Raw genomic sequence first — 21,542 nt, forward strand, 5'->3', positions numbered from 1 at the left:
ACATATACATATAAATAAAAAACACCTAAGCCCAATGGAATATTAGAAAAAGGACCTGGGGAAAATTAATTAGTGGGAGTAACATAGATAGAGCTCTGGTAGACAGAAGTCATTTATAAAAAGAAATAGCTTTCTTGGCTAGGGTCAGGAGATTGTCAGAAAAAGTTGATGTTTTGACTAACCTAGAATTTGGTTCTTCTGTTGGGGATATTGGTTTGTAAATAATAACCAAGTTTTTCTCCTTCTTCAGTATTCAGTTACTAATTTGATATGAACTAAACTTTATAAACATCATATCTTACAGCATGAAAAAATGATAAAAATAACAATTCTTATTTTTTGTAACTTGAATACAGCAATAAAAAGAATTTTACAAATTTGAAATCAAGTCCCATCTGGTCCTTTTCAAATTTATCATTGATATGATACAAAGCATGATTTTAAATGTTCAACATTCTCCATGCCTTCTACACTTAAAAAAATAATAATTTGGTATTTTACCAGTTGACTGGGGTAATTATCATTGCAACAGGTGAAAGGATGTTTTAATATCTCTTTTTAAAAAATCTGTCATTTCTTTTTTTTGGTATTGGGGATCAAACTCGGGTTCTTGAAGCACCACCGGAACCACTGAGCTAAATCCCCAGCCCAAAAATCTGTCATTTCAATGATTTTCTTAAATTGTTCTAAAGGACAATTTTTCCAGTTATTACAAGAATAATCTCAAGTTGTGTTTCTATTATGTTACTATGCGGCAAATGGGAATTAGAGGGCAGTGGAAAGATACTAAAAGCCTTTATCTTTATCTTGCCTCAGTCGATATTAACACGCTGTTCTCTTTTTTCCTGTATTTAATTTTATTTTCATTTCCTCCAGAGATCAAAAATAGCAGTGTATGAAAAGATGTGGACCTACATGCGATCAGCAGAGCCATCGGTGTTCACTAGGACTACAGCTGAGGGAGTAGCTCGTGTCCGCAAATCCAAAGGCAAATTTGCCTTCCTTCTGGAGTCCACTATGAATGAATACATTGAGCAGCGAAAGCCCTGCGACACAATGAAAGTGGGAGGAAATCTGGATTCAAAAGGCTATGGAGTAGCAACGCCCAAGGGTTCCTCATTAAGGTGGGTGGAATAGTATAACAATATAACATGTGTTGTTATAGTATTCCACCTTCCCTGATGTCCCTGAGAGAATTATTTTCTTTTGTGTGTGAACATGGTATGTTTGTTTGTTTGTTTTTTCTTTTTATCCATTTCATATTTTTTGGTCGACAATCAGGTAATTTTTTAAATTTTAAAATAATCATAGTTAACATAAATCTTTGAAGGCCATATAAAAACCAAACTGGTTGAACACTAGCTGCTTCCAGCAGGCCTAAAACATGGGTAGCGTGTGCTTGTATCTCATCAATTTTTTTGGCCACCAACACTTGCACTGTCATTGTGTCAATAATAATTCTATATTTTATCATTATTTTTAAAATTATGCCTGGCTGCTAGTTTCTTAGAGGAAATCAACTTATTCGGAGCAAACCACTTTTTTGTTTCCCATTTCAGTGTTTCATTTGTTATGGAATCATTCCATTTTAGATTATCTAGAGGTTGTATCGCATTGATTTTTGACATCACCTCTGTTTATGAAAGTAACAGAGGTCTGAGGGGAAAACAGGCTCTAGTTTTATAGTGCTTACTCACATCACAGTCCCACCTACTTCAAAGGGAGTATGGTGTAAGTAAAATCTGTACAATTAGACCCTAGACAATCCACATATGTTTGCAACTAGCCCCCAAAATGTGGTTTATAACTAAAACACTCCACATGTGAGTTAAAAGTGAGACTTTCATTCTTATGGAAATATTGGTTAAATCTGCCCCTTTCATCCTTTTGGTCCTGGACATAGAAAAGATACATGTTTATGTCCAGGAGGCAGAATTTCCTATTTTCCTTAAGCAATAAAGGCTGCTGTTGAATTGATGGGACTAGAGCCCATCACAAGTGGTGACTGACAGATCACTCTGGTCTCAGTGCTGCTTAGGAGAGATTCACACAAAGCACAGATTCAAGAGGAAATCAGAATCTTTGATAAAGAACTTAACCAAGAACCTGGTCTTGAAAAATGATGTCTCTGGTAAGCCACTGAAAAATGAAGGTAATGAGACGTGTATTCCTGCCCAGAACAAATGAAAGCAATACTCATATCATATGCTTGTTTTCATTGGTTTCAAAAAGGGAATAGCAATGTGATTTAAGATTGTGTTGGTGGGGGAAGGATTAAGAGATATACAAAAACAAATACTGGTATTGAAAAGCGTTGTGTTAAAGCAGCATTATGTACTTATAAGCAACACTGTAATAACTAGTGGAGGCTTTACAGTATGTTACAAAACAGACAATTTTAAAAGGAGATTGGGAAAACTAGCTAGTAAAGACTAGCTGGCAGTTGACTTTGGCAATTTTGGTCTTATTTATTTGAACTTACATCCCATATGAAACTGAAGAAATATGCAATGAGAAAGTCAAACTAATAAATTATCCATGATAGAATTTTACCCAAAAACACTTTGACCGTTCAGAAACTTAAATTGGCATCAGTATGTTTGCCTTTATATTTTGCATTGTACAGTAATGAAAAATATATAATTTCAATGAGGTGAGTTAGCAAATAAAATTCTACTGAAGTAGTAGTTAGCAGAGTACCGTAGTATAAATAATTTAAATGAAAAAGGAAGAGATGAGAACAATGACGGCTGATATGTAGATCAGTGTTCGGTCTATTGATTATATTACTGGATGTCTCTTTTGCTCTTAATTAATTTTCTGTGGATGTAGCTGCCTTGTCCTCTGTCTTGTGTCTACTGATAAAGTCAAGCTCCAGAAACTGAATTTGGCCCTAAGATTTGGGTACGTCTGACTCCCATTGATGGCAAGAGAGTTCCCTTTTAAATGTGCCATTTTGTCAGATCCACACTACAGGGATTGTTTGGGGAGATGCTGAAGGGCTTCATCTGTCTAGAACTGTATAATAATCAGCCACTGGCTTCCCCCTCTTTCCTGTCCTTCCCTGAATCTTGTTAATGAGGCAATTGTTAAACTCAGCTTCCTGGATAGAGAGTTTGTTTATGCACTTTGTTTTGTATATACCACAGTTTCCTGAGCAAGCTGGCCCCTGCATGCCAAAACTACAGTATTTTGTACTGTTTTCTGAGAACATTCAAAGGGCACTGAAGGCCAACTGGCGTTCACCTTACTGTCTATCTCTTCACTCCCCAAGCCGCAGCCATCTAAGCATGAGGCCCATTAGATTTAAATAATAATTCTTATTACATAAGGATTCTTCTTTTTCAAAAGAGGTAAACTACTATAAGGAACCAATAGGCATCTTCTGCATAAATTCTGCATATAGAAGCAAGTTCAAATTAATTGCATTCATTAGAGTGAGATTCAGAGGGCATAGCCCTATGGAGTGTCTTTGAAACATGCCTTAATTCAGTTCAGTAAAGACTTAAGTCTGTTTTCCTATAAGAGCTTTTTCTAACCAGGTCTTTAGGTTAATCACTCTGGTTGTGGTAATGCGTATTATTTCATTGTCACCAACTATACTTTTCTCACAACACTGCTGTTTTGCTTCCTTAAACAATGTGAGAATTTAAAGGAAAGTAAAACAGTGATGTTTTTTTCTACATAAGCTTAACGAGAGAAGGCTGACAAATGAATGGCACTGCTCCTTTGATCAAGGGAGTTTTAAGTTTCGAAGTCTTGCTGTTCATCCAAAATGTTTCAGGATAAATGCCACAGAAAACAAACGGGCAGAGTACAGTATACAATTAGGATGGAAGCACAGAACTTGGGTCTTTATTGTAGACTTTAAAACAAATGCAATCACAGAGAATGCATCTATTACAGGATTTAAGAACATACCACAATAGTGTGACTGGCATGAATTTCTATGGTAAAGAATGATACACAGCGACATTTATAGCATAGCGAGACTGTTTTAGACTAGTATTGGCTAGACATATACCTGAAAATTATAAATCCTTGAACTATTAGCTATACATTGCCAACAAAAATGCCCAGAAAAAGGGCTGGGGATCTAGCTCAGTGGTTCTGCTGCCTGCCTCACAAGCACAAGAACCTGAGTTCAATCCCCGGTACCACCCCCCCAAAAAATGCCAAGAAATTATTGGCTTATTGTACTTTAACACGGATTCTTAATGTATGTAACAGAACAATATAAGTAAGATATGTTGATGTTTTTATTTCAACTGGTTTCTTTCCATACACACAGTGCTATGCATACTTCTATCAATACCATGGCTTCCTCTTCATCCCTTTTACAGCACCCTTGACAATCCAAACTTGACTGTTGAAGGAGGCTTTTTCTAGCTCCTAAATTTGTAACATGGCTTTAAAATATACACTTCAGATGGCATTATAATGAAAGGTAAAGTTGAGATGAGAGGGCAAGTATATTTATTTTGACTTTACTACTAATACTATCAATTTTGTTGCATAAATATACAAACAGTATATATCTTCCATATGTACTTTAGTGTTTACCATATAAAGTTATATACTTTACTACCAAAATATTACCAATATTATTAAATTTTCTATGCTCTACTAGTTACTATTTTATTCACTTTATGATACAATAAATAAAACTATTAGAAGTTGTTTAAGTGAATAATTTGGTTAATATAGATTGACTAGTGAGTATTTCAGATGAGAATACTTCTTTTTAAATAATATTCGGCATCTGTGAATATCTTCAGGAAGCAAAGCGGTGGGTCTCATCTGAGAGCTTCTCCTGGGTCTTGTAAGCCTGAATACTTTATATTTTTATTATTATTTATTTTATTATTCATGATAATAATTTCCATGTAGACTTGGCCTTTTCTGAAGTTATCTGAGGGACTGTCTAAAATAAGACACATTGTTACCAAAATATGGTTTCAAAGGAAAACAGCTCCAATAGAACTTACATCACTGGGTGAACTCTGGAGAAAATGAGACACAGTTGGGCTTGGCAATCCCATTTGCAAGAACCCATGCCAACAGGAACTGATCCTTTGAAACCAGACCCATCATAGTTCTTCTACAATGGGCAACTCAGAGCCTCACAGCAATAGCATAGCAGAGGGGAAGAAGTATTAAGAAAGAGGAGAGAATACCATGTCTTTCATTAGACTTTTCTTTCAGTATTTAACAAAACCACTGGCTTCACAGACAGCCCACATCTAGATCTGCTTCAAGATGGGTAGAGTTCTCCATAAGCCGAATGATGTTTGCCAGATATTGTATGTGAGAATAAAGATATAATCCATATTTTAAAAATTAGAAACAAGTTAACTTTTATTACTTAATGCAGACACTAGAAAAATCTACAAGTGCAGAAACATGAGGCTAAGTACTTAACATTACTGAACACTACTTGGCCTCAAATGGATGAACTTTTATACCTTCAAGAAATGAGTTGCAGTAAATTGGCATACAATTTTTTATTATATTAATCATTAGGAAGAGAAATATCTATGAATAGCTTCCATTTTCTTATTAAAGGATGCCAAAGGCTTAAACTGTATTTAAGAATTACTTAATCTTAACCAGGCGTGGAAGCACATACCAGTAACCCCAGCATTTAAGAAGCTGTGGCAGAAGGATCACCACAAATCCAAGGCCAGAATTAGCTATCTCGTGAGTTCTAGTCCTATCCGAACTACACAATGAGAGCCTGTCACAAAAAATAAATAAATAAAAATAAAGATGCCACAGGTTATTTAGTTTTTGTGCTCCCATCATATTTTGAATGTAATCTACTGGGCTAGAGATTAGTCAAGCACAACAAAAGTCCATCACACCTCTTAATCTACACATACACAAATACATACAAACCCGCCTCTTGGTGATATGCTTAAAAAACTGCCCAGTTTGTTGTTAAAGATGCTGATGTTTATGATGGGTAGCAAGAATTTTGCATTCACAAACTGAGCTGTCACATGGTGAAGGTATGGAAGTTATATGGGCTCTGGGTGAAAATAATTGCACAAAATAGTCTGTATACTTTATTCTTTTCCTTCCTGGTGTTGAGCACAAGAGAAAGCATAAAACTTTTCATCATCACTTTAAACTCCAGGTTTTTAATTTAGTTCTTTCTGGTAATTTGTTATGATAAAAGTTACAGCTCACCATGAAAAAAAAAAATTGCACTTTTCTACATTCCTCTAATATTTACCAGGCATTATACATTTTTGCCTTTTTTCTCAAAATAATGCTAAGCTAATGTGCCTTCAATCATTTGACAAAAACCTCAATAAATGATTGCTGGCTTCCAACTGAGAACTTAGCAGGTAGTGTTTAAGTTGCTCTGCCACAGCCTGCCAGGCAGAAGGGTTCACGAGTATGAAACAGTGGTGGGAAATTAAGAAAAAAAGACAAAGAGATGTAAGTATAGGTGGGCCCAGGTGGGATTCTAACTAAGAATGGGAGGTAAAGACCCCAGAAAAATGGCAGCATTTATTTATAGTGGTAAAGAAAAGGGAAGTACAGGCCAGAGATTTAGCTCAGCGGTTCGGAGGCCTGCCTCTCAAGCGCAAGGACCCGAGTTCAATCCCTGGTACCAAAAAAAAAAAGAAAAAAAAAAAGGAAAGTACAGCAGGGAGGTAAAAGGGTTGAACCAGGAGAGTAGCCACGGTCTGCAGGACATCACCCATGTTGTTTCTCTCGCAAAAGGGTAGGGAGAAAGTCCTCTCTCTTCTCAGCCAGGCCTTGCTCCACGCCCTCTTGTCACCTGTTCTCCTGCAGGGCCCTGCCTCCCTGCCAAGCCGACAGGATGTGTGCTCCTCCTACCGCACAGGCCCTGCCTCATCTGTGGGAGGAGGCGAGTTAGGCCTGGCCATAGTGATCTGTAGGGCAGTGCTCCCAGGATTGCTTGTTTTCCAGATGCTTTGCAGCTCCCAGGTAGGAAACATTAGATTGAAAAGTTTCTCAATTCAATGTTAGCCTTTTGTTCTTTACAGTACTTTACTTAGAGTTGTATTTTAGTAACTTTTCTGAGACAATAGGAACTTTGTGACCATTTTTGTTTCTATCATTTTTTTTTCTTTTTTTCTTTTTTTCTTTTTTTTTTTTTTTTTTTTTTTTTTTTTTTTTGTTTTTTTTTTTTTTTTTTTTTTTTTTTGTTTTTTTGTTGTTGGTACCCGGGATTGAATTTGGGTCCTTCTGTTTGCGAGGCAGGAGGCAGAACCACTGAGCTAAATACCAGGCCCCTTGTTTATATCATTTTAAGAAGGATAAATTTAAAAAGATAAAATTGCTACCAAAGAAGCTTAGCAGCTTATCTAAGCCTTTACAACTTGATAAGATGAGTAATCTAAAACTAGATCTGATAGGCTAAGGAAAACCAGAATCCCAACTGTTGCTCTTTCAACCCATGCAATCACTTCATAGACAATTCCTATAAAATATGAAGAATATCCAGAAAGAACATGTATATCTCATACAATTCAAGTTAATTCCATGCAACACAAACTCAAATGAGTAGGGAACCTATCACTGCTGTCAGGTATCCTTGACTTCGACGTGCCAGATGTATTTTGAAAGCATAAAGGTGTATCTAAGACCAAAGCTCATAATCTGATCTATAATAAATGCACTAAAAATCTCTGGATAAATTTACTGCTATGTTTGTAGCACATTTCAAGCATTTTCTCTTGGCATGTCAAGTAGCTGTACAGGATCTGTAAGACATCGCTCATCTTTGCATATCACCCCACTTCAAGGAACGGTCTCCAGACGCATCTGTCCCCCATGTAGTGGTCATATTAAAATGAGACATGAGAAAGAACAAAGTGAATGTGTAGAGATTCTGTGAGTTTGGATCCACCTTTCTGTACTGATGGGTGGGGGCCCAGATAAGAGTTCACTGAAACTCAAATTATAAAACAATGGAACTGGAGGGAAGACCTCCCCAAGGGTTCTGCCATTGCTAAGGTCTAGAGAAAGGCACAACTAAGACACCCTAGTGAGAGAATCAGCTGATGAAAGCAAAATATCAGAAAAGGTCACCTAACAAAAGGATAGGACTCAGAAAGACTTAGTGGAAGAGAAATTTATGAAATCTGAACTCTTAGAGCAAGGAAGGGATGGAGAGCAGTATGTATCAGGATGCCCAGAGCTGTTGTTTTATACTGAACTGTGACCCAATGTATGTGTGTGCTGCTGACATTTAAGTCTTAGTTGCAGAACAAATATCCTACATCAGAGAAATTATTCATGTGAGACTTTCTCCATCCCCAAGGTCACTTGGCAAGAATTAATTGACAGAGTGTGCAGGCAATGGAATTCTGCACTCCCATCATAGGAAAGAACACTGATGCATGACCTAATGTCATCATGAGGGGTGATTTAGATCAAAGTCAAAGCCTTATTATGTGCAAGAGGGCACTGCCTGATCACCTTGATGCACTACAGCTTCAAAAGTGTTCCCTTGCCATTTAATTCATTTCCATTGCCTCATACTCAATATTCTCCAACACAAGATTTAAATTTTCACTGTAGTACAAGTGTGATGGCTCACACCTATAATCCCAGCACATGGAAGGCAGAGGCAGGGGGATTGCAGCAAGTTTGAGACCAGCCTGGGCTACAAAGTGAGTTCAGGGCCAGCCTGCACACAAGAAAGACCTTGTCTCAAAAAAAAAAAAAAAATCTTAAAGAAAGTTTTTTGTTCCTGCTGTGCATAATAGTTTCTATCATGACTACAAAGCTGCTCTTGAGTCCTTTTAGCAATGATTCAATTGCTAAATAAATGTATCAGGTTAAATTTCTCTATTCTAGGACTTCAGAGTATAATATCCATGATTCTCTAGATAGTAAATGCTTTTGAAGTTTATAATTATAAAGCTATCTGTATTTGGAGTATAAGTAAACTTAATTTATCCTCAGAATATCATCAAAGATCACATGCAAGTTTTGTGCTGTTCTCCAGACTTACCTTCCTACATGAAGAGGACAACCTGGGGACCTTAGCACAGGCTACTCAGGGAAATTGTAACTTTCAGAACTCATACAACTCTGAACAGTTTGGCAAAAATAGAGACATTATAATCATGCCACAGTAGATTTCTTCCTCTTCTTACCTCAGGTCACTTTTAGCTGAATATAGACATGGAACAGGGAAGAATTAAAAGAGAGAATAAAATGTATTTACAATAGATACCTAAAGAATATTTCACACACACATTCATACTCATACAAATGGCTTTGGAGGGCATGATGGTGTTAGTCATGTTTACTATGAAATTCCAAAATTCCTATAGTAAAATACTATAAAGCTCACTTTATTGTGAATGTAATCTAATCTTAAGTAGAATTCCATTCCATCCTGCTTTAATGTAGTTTTATGTTAATGATCAACATGTGCTTAGATCATAAAAAAAGGGTTTTCTTCAAAATTGAAAATATATCCACTGCTTTCAGCATAGTGCTATATAAAGAAAACCATTCTTCCACAATTTTAAACATTATTAACTTTTGTCTCTAAAAATAGTATGAGCCAATATGGAGCTAGATTAATAATTCATACTTAAGAAAAAGAAAGGAGCTTGACAGTCATTTAGAATGAGCTAGAAAATAGTAATGACTGGTTTAGAATCATATCCCATTTTAATTTAACTGGGCATTAGAAGCTGTGGCTCATTTATTTCAAGGCTTATTCCCCCTACCCACCAAAAACTCAGCCCCATAATTCTGTTTTTCAGAATAAAATTATTTCTGAGAGAACTTTTCCACAAATATAAAGTATCATACGCACTTGGCAATATGTGAGTAGAAAATCACTGTTCAACTCTCCAAAATACCTAGCTATGACCCCAAGTCTTAATGGAAACTAGTATTATATTGATTATAAAAATTTTAAAATAATAACTGTAGTAACAAAACTTAGAAATACCATCAACACATCATTTATGTTCCTTAATATCAGAAGTCTTTTTATAAATGGAAATAGTTTCTTTCAAATGAATGGATTTGATACTTTTTGAAAATCTAAAATCCACTGTTACATAATGTACATAGACTGAAATACACTTCCAAAAAGTTTGTGAAAGCTTTTTGACATATTCCTTTAATATCACACGATTCAACAATAAAGAAAAATTAAAAGCACAAAGATTCTAACTCCACTTTGCAAAGTGTACACTATTGAGATATTGGAGAATTCTGAGTTTAAAATACCACTAATCATTCAAAATCATACCCTATTTATTGGAATAAACTAGTATTTATTTAACTTTCATTGCTTTTTAATTCTGAGGTACATAATAAATAAATTGACCCACAGATAATTTTTTACAAAATGTTACAAATTCATTATTTTCTCTAAGTACTAGACATCTGAAAGTTAACTGGAATTGGAATTAAACTGGACTCAAACATGAGACACAAACACTTCCTCGTTTTCAAAGGAAATAAAAGAATATGTATATGGCCTCCTCTCTGTTTCCTCATGAACAGAGATATAAAAATGCTCAGGAGCTACTTCCTGGATCTCTATTTCAGTTGAATATGATTACAATACTTGGTGCTGAAAGATCTGCAGCTTCTGTTTGTCTCTCTTTGAAGCAGTAGTAGACCAAATTCTCATTAGTAACTAAGGAAAGACATCATGAGTGCCCAGCCCTCAATCTCCCTTTTTTCCTTTTGCAAAAAGAAACACACACACACACACACACACACACACACACACACACACAGACACACACACATGCTCCCAGAACAAACACCCTCAAAGCAATATAAGCAAGGACGACTGACTTACATTGTTAGTGCTTTTAACAGAAAAAATAGTTTTTTTAAAGCATAAGAAAAAGCTTAAAATGAAGGCAGGTATCCAGAATCTTAAGACACTATCCTAACCTTTGTCTTATATTTGATGCTAATCGAGGTAAACAGAAGTAAACAGCATCCAAACAAAGCTGACTTCAAACTGTCTCCCAGAGTGAAAAAATAAAGGGAATAGGCTGGGAAGTTACTATTAAGTGATATTATAATGATAATATTGAACAGGCTAAATAATTCGTTAATATATCATTTTAATTTGTTCTCTTAAAAAGATTGTTTTAGTTTGGCTCATATAAAACACAAAAAATTACTGATCAGTATTTTTAATAAGTCAAGCACTTAAAATGTTATAATTTTCAAGCCATTTCCACTTATATATTTTACTTGCTCCTTTTAACCCTCTTATGATGTCATTTTATTATAGAAAAGACACTGTAAACTAGAGATGTTAAGTGACTTGTCCACAGTCCCACAGCTGAAATTAGGACTGAGATCTTCTGATTCTCCAGTGCTCTTATGGGAAATGAACAAAAAATTACTTTTTAATATAATACACTTTCCTTTGAAAACTTATTAGCAATTTCTGTGACTCTTTCATGCTAAAGTTTTGACATTGATGTTTCCATATATGTTGAAAATACCCCTACATAGCACAAGCTACCATAATATTAAATTCGTTTTTTAATGCTTTTATTGAGTTGAAGAAATGACACAAAAATAGATATCAGGTTAGCACAATGAAAGATTTTTGCAACATTAAAACTGATTGCTCCCTAAAAATGGGAAATTTGTTTCATGATTCCCAACATCAGACTTGTTCAAATAAAAATAAGAGACTCCCTTTTTTTGAAAGAGAGAGAGAGATGAGAATGAAGGATATTCCTTTCCTACTTCAAGACTTTAGGTGATAAAAATTCTTTCACATTTCTTTGGAGTTGCCAATACTTAATAAGCATAAGGGAAAAATTCAATCTCAGAAGCTCAGTAGAAGCTCATCTAGTTTGGGAGTTAAACAAGTCACTTTGTTAGTAAATAGCTGCTTTCATTCTAATCTGACTACATGAACTGAAAAGGTTTTAATGGAAATACTTCTCTGTAAAAAGCTACAGAGCTACAGATAAATGCAAGACTTGTATACCTATATAACATACTATTAAAATTGCATGTTGACTTCAAACTTTTGACCAGATACATCGAGTTATATAAAAGGAGAACTAAAACAGTGAGAGTGAGTCACATGCATAGAGAAGGACTTGTTTTGTTTTTGAGAACAAAATTTATTGTTCCATATTCAGATATGATAAAAATTGATTAATGTGATGTGGTATCCTATGGTGTTTCTATATAAAATACTCAAGAAGGTGACTTTTAAGGGCATTGTAATAACCCTAACAATTTCAGTATCACTTACATTCCTTTCCATTTTTCTTTTCATCACAAATAGCAATCTGTTTATGCCCTGAAGCACGAATACTGCATAGCCACTATAATTTTACCCAATCTGGACAGTATACCGATGGTTGTTCTTATTCATAGATTTCCAGATTATTTCTAAATATAAAGTTATTTCCTCCAAAATGGTCATGTAAATGACTTCCATGAATAAAGTAGGTATTTCATAAAGGGCAACTTACTCTTTTTTTCTATTTTAACGATAGCTTTACAATTTCCAGTTGTATTTGTTTCAGAAAAAAAAGGAAATGCTGTATGTTGGGAGATTAATAGCATTTAATGGGTAAAATCTTGGTTTGCCAAAATAGTTATTTTTAGTACATTCATTAAAAAATAATGAAGTTACAGTTCCCAACGAAGAGCATAAGGAGAAACATGAATGAAATAGTTAGAGATATTCTATTAATGCTACATTTATATAATGAAACTAAGGTGTAACAGCATTAGGTGGAGACAATATTTCATTGTACAGCATACAGTCTGCCATATAGTTTTGTTCCCTGCACATTTTCATAATGGCCATTACAATAATGATGACAACATCCCTCATTCTGATGTCTCTGGAACATACTGGGACACACTGAGGTTGAAGTACATCCATTCTCTCACCTAATGTCATTTTATTTGATGAAGAATTTTAATAAGTTACCCAAAGTTAAATAACAATAGCACATGATCTTGTATGGGTTCAGGCTCATTCTTGGTCTCCACTCTCCTTCATGTCTCACGGAATTCAATCAATTGTCTGGTATTTGATTTTATGTGGGAACCAATCACCCACCATCTCTGAAATTATGCCAAAGGGTGAGAACTGGCTCTATGTTCAGTTAAGTAGTGTCAGTAGCCCCAAGAGAAATGAGGTAGTTCAAATGAGAAAAAGTCATGTCAGAGACTGTATTATAAAAACTAAAGATTTACTAACTACTATACACCAAGCATATGTACATTAATATCTTTTCTAACTTGACCCCAGAAGTATTTGAAGTTGGTGCTATTGTCTTCATCTGGAAGCTACTTACTGCTGCTGAAGCAGTTCAAATTGCTGATGAGTGACAGAGGCAACAATGAGGCTTGTTACTATTGAATTCCCAAATCCACAGTTCATTCTCTATGATGCCTGTTTCTCTTCAGTGACACCAGAAGTCCTAGTAGCTTAACATGCATTAAGAAAAAAAAAAAAAAGATCCCATCTAATAATGGTAGAACTGCCCTGAACTTGTCTGACCTTGGAAGTTAGGCAGGATTGGGCCAATTTAGTACTGGATGGGAGAAAAAAAAAAACTTTCTTTAATCTGTGATTCTCTGTTTTGAAAAAGTAAAACAATCACATAGTTTCTGGTAATATCATTTCTCTTTTGTCCTAACCCTTGTATCAAATGATCTTTTATTTTTATTCTTACAATGATTATTATTTATAGCATATTAAGTATTATCTATACAAATGATGTAGCAATATCATTTTACTCTCAAAAGACAAGGAGTGTATCAGTGAGGTGGGTTGAAAAGGCAGCCTCCTTCTCCCTGAGGGACTCCTGGTGTTTCCTAGGATACAGCCTCCATTATTCACTCCAGCTGATGAAAATTACCCAAGTGATGCCCTGTCATGAATTCCCCAGCCCTAAGCCAGTCTTCCATTTGTGAAAGCTCTCTGACAAGAGAGACTGAAGAGCAGACAGTGTTTCCCCCTCTTATACTGCTGATGTTCATTCCCCTTTGGCTTAATGCTTAAAATGGGTTTAAATTCAGTGGAAGTCCCAGTATATCAGACAGTTGGTAGTATCTTGTGAGACCTGAAGAAAGGGTTGGCCAGAACTGAACTTGACTTTAATACAAGACCATGTTCTATTATTGTTTAACTTTGGGTATTTCTCCCCTAGGAGGAGGACAGAGGAGAACTAACCAGCTCCGGGACCAAGGTAAGAGGGGAGTTTTCTTTCAAAAGAATGGGTTCCATCCATTTGAAGGAAACCCCTCCCCCACCTATTTTTAATCTTTTTCTTTATACATTTATATTTTTAACCCACCAGCAATAGGAATCCAGCTTGCCACCTGTGCATAATCCACTTACAAATGTTATAGCTAGAAAAAAGAAAAACCTTCACACAAATCATACCAGTTATATATGATAATGCATTCATGTTTTCCATCATCATTGGATATTAATTTGTACCAGTCTACCATTAAGGCTTAGATTCTTCAGCTTTAATTTCTCTAAATGTAGAATAAACACAGCTACAATTAAGCCATAATAGGTAAGAAGTCACAAAATATAAAAACTAAAATATTTCTCATGAATATATCATTATTAAGAAAAGAAAATATGGATATAATTTTAATAATATATATTTGGAATATGATCATATTAAACTTTTCATCTAAAATAGTACAGACTTAATGATACTGTTGATACTGTATGTCAATGTATTTATTAAAACTTTGGTTGGGAAAGTAAGAGGATATAGAAGAAATATTATTCTGAGCATTACTTCCCCCTAGTAAAATAACTTCCTCCCAGGCCTTTTATGTTGATTTTAATATTTTCCACTATATCCTCTACTTTTATGCTGTCATGTTCAGAAATCATTGTTGGTATTCTGTTTCAAATCAGTACTTTTAGAGGGGAGAACCAAAAGAGAGAAATGAGTAAGAGAATTTCAAAAGCATCTAGAATCTGATGTAAAAGAAAGACGGACCACTTAGATTATAAAAGGGCAGCTTCCAGTCCTATTCAGTTGTAATTCCTTATTATCACTGCCTTCAAAGAGGCAAGATCTTGAATGACTCAAGTAGATTTTAGAATTGTTTTAGGATCACTTATCTGAAGCACTCGAAGCTCAAAAAGAAGAAAACCAACTTTAGAGTAGAATTCAGGATACATCTGAGTTATATTATTCATTCCTGATTTATTCAGTCCTAAATTTTAAGATGCCAAACATATGGAATATTTTCTTAAGAAAGCATCAAAAATAAAAAAGAAATTGTCACAATATTTTTAGTGAACTGTGTATCAGTAGAATTTTATGTCTATCAGAACATTATTTCTGTCAGGAAGATTTGTTGTATACTTTGAATTCTTATGAACTATTTCATAGTAATCTCATTCAGGATAAGAATTAGTGGTGGTGTTTCTACAGTGACTCAGTTCTTTGAGATTATCTGAAATTGAGATGAAAACACTTTTTTGAAATTTATTGGTTAGTACAGTAAAAAGTATTAATTTATATCAATTACATTCAACATATTAGGCATGTTAAAGAACAGCTCATGAAAGTGTTCAAACTGATAGCATAAGATATACCCAATTTCTGACAATAAGCAAATAATTTTAAAAGTACATGATATATTTTAGTCTTAATATCAATAGCAAATATAGGTTTAACTATTTTTAGAAACTTTGCCACTTTTTTCTATTTGAATTAATAATTGAGCACTAGAACCTACTCCGTTTTAGATATGGTTACAAACCCTACTGCTGTCAAAGATTTGTGTTGTCACTTAGAATGTTGTAAACTTAGTCTTTAAGAATTCTAACAAATACTGAAAATTCTTAGTCTTTAGCTATTTTGAGATAACAAAAATTTTATACATTCCTAGTTATGAGCCCCATTTCAGTCTTGAACTTTTAATGAAAATGTCAAAAAAAACTTCCCTTAATCTGTAATCCCTGTTTTTATAAAAAACATTCTTTTCATCATCCAAGTTTTTTCCCTTTGTGCTATTCTCCCACATAACCAAAGCCTAAATAAAAGTAGGTGAAAATAAATCAATTAGAACACATTTTAAGCTGTAACACCCAAATTTTTCTGTAGTGGAAAAGACCATGAATCTTAAATGAGAGAAAAGTTGAAAATGATTTTATTTTACTTTTTTTTTTTTCTTTGGTACTGGGGATCGAACTCAGGTCCTAGTGCCTGCAAGGCAGGCAGCGGAACCACTGAGCTAAATCCCCAGCCCTTGCTTTACTCTTAAGAATTTGATGGAATAAAGTATTTGTACATGAAACTTTACTACACATATTTAGTGAATTAAATACATATTAAATATCCAGTGAAATTAAACCAAGCATACTGTTGACATTTGGTAATTTTTAATTTCTAAACTGAGTTGAATTATAATATTCGAATTTATAAATTTAACAACAAAAGAATTTTCTCCAGATGATATGTTTTATTTGCTAATTGTAAATAGACTAAATTAGCTTATTAAAATACCATTATCTGAGATTTTCATTTTAAAGTTTAGTTGGAAATATATTTTCGTTGAAATTAATCTGATCTGATCATATAGTGTTCTCTATCTGACTACATAAAGTGAATTGGTGACCCCTTATTTCAACTACGCATAACCTCCCTGAAGTACCTTCCCAGAATATTTTGTTGATTTGATGGATCAAATTACCTGTCATTATTCATAAAGATTATCAGTGTTAATAATATTTCGATATCCCTCTTGCCAACATTTAATAATTTTAAAGCATTTTGTTTTAAAATACATTTCACACTAGGTCTTTGCAAAAATCTATTACATTTCATAGTTGAATGATTCCCTTTCACTGTCTAGCACACTATTCTTTAACTTTAATGGAATGCTACAAAATAGCCCCTCAAATTAATTCCAAGTGATGTGACTTCTATATTTAGTTATTGCATGTCAAGTATACATTATTTCTTGCTCTGCCTTGGGGCTAAGAATGATATAATGAAACATAAGACATGATTGCCACCCTCCAAAAGGGGAAAAAATTGGTATACACAAACCTTTGCAAAGTAATATATAACTCAAAGCAAATGTGAGTGCCTTAGATAGCAGATGTTATTCTTTAAAAGAGAAGATAAATAGAATCTGGAGCATCAATAAAAAACCTCATAAAGCAGGTTCAGATGTATTCACTGATAAATATTAGTTGAATAAATCAGTGACTGGTTACTGCAAAATGAGGAAATGTAGAAAGGGTACGAGAAAGGAAAAAAGGAATTCCCAGTGAATCTGGAGGGAATTTTCAATAAAATGTCCTTGGGACTATAAAAAAACTGACCTGGCTAGAGGCAGAGAGTCTGATGGGAGATTCTAGTAGACTAGGTTTCTGTGTCAAGTTGGCACAGGTTCCACTTTCACCTTTGCTATTTACTAGTCACGCAAATTTCGTCATGCGTAAAGTGCAGATATAATCTGATCATACAGGATTATTATGAAAATTAAATTAGAGTATTAAGAACTTGAGACACTCTCTGGCTCGATAAAATATAGCAAAATTATAATTTTAAATCATATGTACACCTGTAATCTCAACCTTTGTCAGACCGAGGCAGGAAGATCACCATGGGTTTGAGGCAAGGCTGGGCTATATAGTGAGTTCAAAAACAGCCTGAAATACATAGTGAGACACTGTCTCAAAGAAAAAAAAAATATATATATATATATGTATATATGTATGTATGTATGAATCACTGGGAAGCCATGACTGTCAGAGAAAGAATAAAGCATCAAGGCCATCATGAGTTTCTCATAGCTTTTGACAAAACACTATAAAGAAGCAGAGAAGCAAAGTTACTCTGACTCTTAGAGAATGGAGTGAAAGAACCAATCCATTTGGTCTTGAGTAATAAGAGCTTCAACTGAGTGATACTAGTCTAGTAAAAATGAAAATGTGAACTTCACAAGCACTTTTCAGAAAAACAGCTTTTAATTGGCTATAGGAAAGGAAAAGAAATGAAACTTGAAATACAGGTTAGGTTTGTAGCTGGGTCCACTTATTTTATTATTTGATTTTACATTTCTATTCCTTCTGGGTAAAATGTCCCAATTTACTGCACGCTGGATTAGAAGATTTTCTTATGATGCTATTCCTTAGGATGCAAAAGTACAAATCCCAAAAGATTAGAACTTATATCATTAAGAACTTTGTATTTATTCAAATAGATATTTTAACCCTGGGAGAAGATTCATGCTACCATGGAATTACATGAAATCATTATACAGGTTTTGTTATTGTTTTTTAAAGAAAAACTTCTACCTCTCTTCCTTCTTATTTATTTTTTTCAGAAGGTATCAGTTTAGTTGACAAGGTTTTATCTCAACTCAAGGAATATTTACCCAAAGAGATCAGAAGTTGACTAATGAGTAGTATAGGAAATATTTTATAAGTTAAATAGCTTTCACAGATTAATTTGGGAAAAACTTCCCCAGCCCAGCAAGTGTCTCAAGAAAAAAAAAAATTGTTCCCTTGGAGAGATATAGAAGGGATGAATGAAGATTTTTACTGCATAGGAAAGGACACTGGCAAGATGCAAAGACTGTCATTCATAGTAGCTGGGAAAGAGCACTGGACTAGAAGGCAGAAGACCTGTGTCCAGCTGGGCTTTGATGGGCAAGTCACCTAACTTTCAATAGGCCCCAGTGAACACATCTGTAAAATGAGAATGTTGGATATAGCCCTGCCCTCTTCTGACTCAAAACTTCTAGGAGTCAAAGTCTTTAAAGTAATTGATGAAAGTTTTTAGGAAACAACAAAGATTAGCAAAAAAAAAAAAAAAAAATGATCCTTGCAGATTCATGGAATGATTTAGAAAATTCTGGAAATCATATAAGGAGGGTAAGGAGCATAGTGTAAAAGATGAAGGATTCCAAAGTCGTGGACAGGCAGAATTCACACAGCACATCACAGTCCAGGAAAGGCATCTGCATGAAAGGTGTAGCACTTTGGCGTTCAGATACTATGAACATGACAGTAACCGGTTCTTAAATTTTTGCAGTTGTACTGTAATAATAACCACAGACTGAAAAGTTGACAATGCAGAAAACATGAAGTATTTCATCTGGGTAGCTCTGGTCTTACCTTCAAACAAAGCTCCATTTTGCTTGATTGGAACAGAGACAGTAATAACAAGTCGATTAATTTAGTGAAGGGACTTTGCCCCATATGATCTCCAGGATATCCTGAAGGAAATAAAATGTATGTTACTTAACATTAACTACTGATATATTCTCCATTTATACAAATGTAACTAAGTATATTTTGACAGAATTTTACAAACACATCATATGTGTAGTACTTAGAAGTCCCCTCCTGACAAATGAGTATTAAAAGTTCTCTATTAAAATTCTAGAATAACCATGCCAGAAAAACATGCTTTATTTCTCTTATTTTTAAGACATACAAAGAGTCAAGTATTATTAAAATCTAGAACAGATATGTTAAAATCAATATTCATTATTTCCCTTCCAAGATCTGGGAACCACCTGAAATCATACACAAGTCATTTGTTTTGTCTGTCTGTGCATGTTTCCTAAGGAAGTATACAGCTTTCATCAAATTCAAAAATAGAAATGATTCAAAGTAGGTTAAAGAATTTTACTCTTGTGACCTAAAATTGACAAAATTATGAAAGTCAACTGTGTGAAATATTTGTAAGGATTATGTTTACAAACATTCAACATTAAAATATAATTATAACTGGATGTTGCGGCGCATGCCTGTAATCCCAGCACTGGAGGATGAAGCAGGAAGATTGCCATGAGTTTGAGGCCAGCCTGGGTTATATAGTGAGTTCAAGGCCAAACTACACCACAAAATGAGACCCCATCTCAAATAAATAAAAAAATGAAACAAAACAACAACAAAAATACATATATAGAATTGAAGTTAAAATTTTTCATTTCTCACCATCCCTTTCTAATGCTCTGACTAAATCACTGGAAGGTAACTTGACAAAAATCACAACGTTCCTTCACTGAATCACATTTAGATTCAATTCTCAAGAAGAAAATGGGCATGCAAATTCTGAAGAACACAATTTAGTGTCAACTTCTGAAATCTAGCCTAGTAGCTACCTCATTTATCATTCTCCTTGAATCATTCGAAGTATAAAATAAAAATGCCCATATACTAACTTAATTACAGCAGTATATATCATCTAACACTCAACACAAAGACATTAAATCATTCCTTATCAAAGTCATCTTCAGATACTCATCATAAATCATATTGGGTCTCAATTGTCTTTCCATTTACAAAAGTTTTGCAAACCTTACTTATTGCATGAGCAAACTAGAGTGAAAACTTAATATCCTTTCTAAAAAATTTACATATATCTGTAGAGCAATTTGGCTCAAATTCTGCTTTTGAAAATACGTGCACAAATCCAATGAAGCAAAAAGTACCTTGTGTTTGTCTACTGAAAGAAATAATTTGGGAAGAAAAGTAATAGCATAGCTACAAGTTAAATTGAAAACTTAGTGGAGCATTGAAAATGCTCAGAACTGGTTCCTCTTCCAGGCCTAAATAGCTGATAAAGGTTAGAAACATGAATGCAAATGCCTTTCCTTAAAATCTGATATATTCAGCTCTTGATACTCCATCATTTGACAGCCTATTGATTTTTATTCACTTTTTATGTTTTCCTGATTGATAAAATAGTTATTTTCTCATTTACTTATTAACTGAATTGATACAAATTTGGGGGGTTTGTTGTAAACCCTGTTTTTCTGCAAATTTCCTTCATTTGCCATCATTTGAGGGAAATCATTCATTTACAAAAGTAAATCCCAATTGAAATTTGCTTCTCTTTTATCTGTCTATCTCACCTTGTTATATGGAATAGGCCCTTCATGCATGCAACTCTTGTAACTACATTTACAATGCAGCCATTATTTAAAAACAGAATAGTTTACACAAAGTTCATTTTATTCATTTCTCATGAAATTATTGTTTCCTTTTTAGAGTGACTCAGAAATCCTCTTTGTCTCACTCTCATATATACACATTTATTCATATAGATATATATGCTTCATTATCTTTAAAGCAATAATGTTTAAATCAAATACATTTTGCAATCTGAAATTTATGTTTTATTTCAAGAAAAGGATATAGCCAATATGTAGTATGGTAAAAAAAAATTGCAATTTTTAATTTTTTTAAGATTTTTTAAAATTTTTGAAAGATTTTTTTTTATTAAGGTCTCTACTACTTGTTTAGGAAAGAACAAATTCGTTAGCCATGAAAATGGTTTTTTGTAAAAACATAAATGGCCCACTTAGGAAGACTCTAGACTATTCATAGTCACTTTTATTTAACCCAGCCTCAGGGGAAAGACTGTGTAAATATGTATGAAACAGCAAGTCTTCTCTCTGGGCCACTGAGAGCTCTATTAACTGCCTGCAGATCCTATCTGAGGAGGTAGGCCTGTTAATTCAAGCATTACTCACAATCTCTGCCTGACTTGTTCCCATCAAGTAAGGCAGAAACT

General features: G+C 34.2%; 1 protein-coding gene across 6 annotated transcripts in view; it reads left to right on the plus strand.

Annotated features, from left to right (window-relative positions):
* Gria4 (glutamate ionotropic receptor AMPA type subunit 4) overlaps positions 1–21,542 on the plus strand; it is a 340,666-nt gene that overhangs the window by 295,163 nt on the left and 23,961 nt on the right. For 5 of the 6 annotated variants that reach the window (XM_010642079.3, XM_010642075.3, XM_010642076.1 and 2 more), the window contains one exon: positions 877–1,124. In XM_010642079.3, coding sequence (XP_010640381.1) covers positions 877–1,124 — 248 coding nt within the window. Of the gene's footprint in view, positions 1–876; positions 1,125–14,174; positions 14,214–21,542 lie in introns of all 6 variants that reach the window. The other variant, XM_010642081.2, reaches the window with a different exon arrangement.

The sequence above is a fragment of the Fukomys damarensis genome, unplaced genomic scaffold, assembly GCF_012274545.1.
Source record: "Fukomys damarensis isolate Sample0158 unplaced genomic scaffold, DMR_v1.0_HiC HiC_scaffold_16, whole genome shotgun sequence".
Classification (NCBI taxonomy): Eukaryota; Metazoa; Chordata; class Mammalia; order Rodentia; family Bathyergidae; genus Fukomys; species Fukomys damarensis.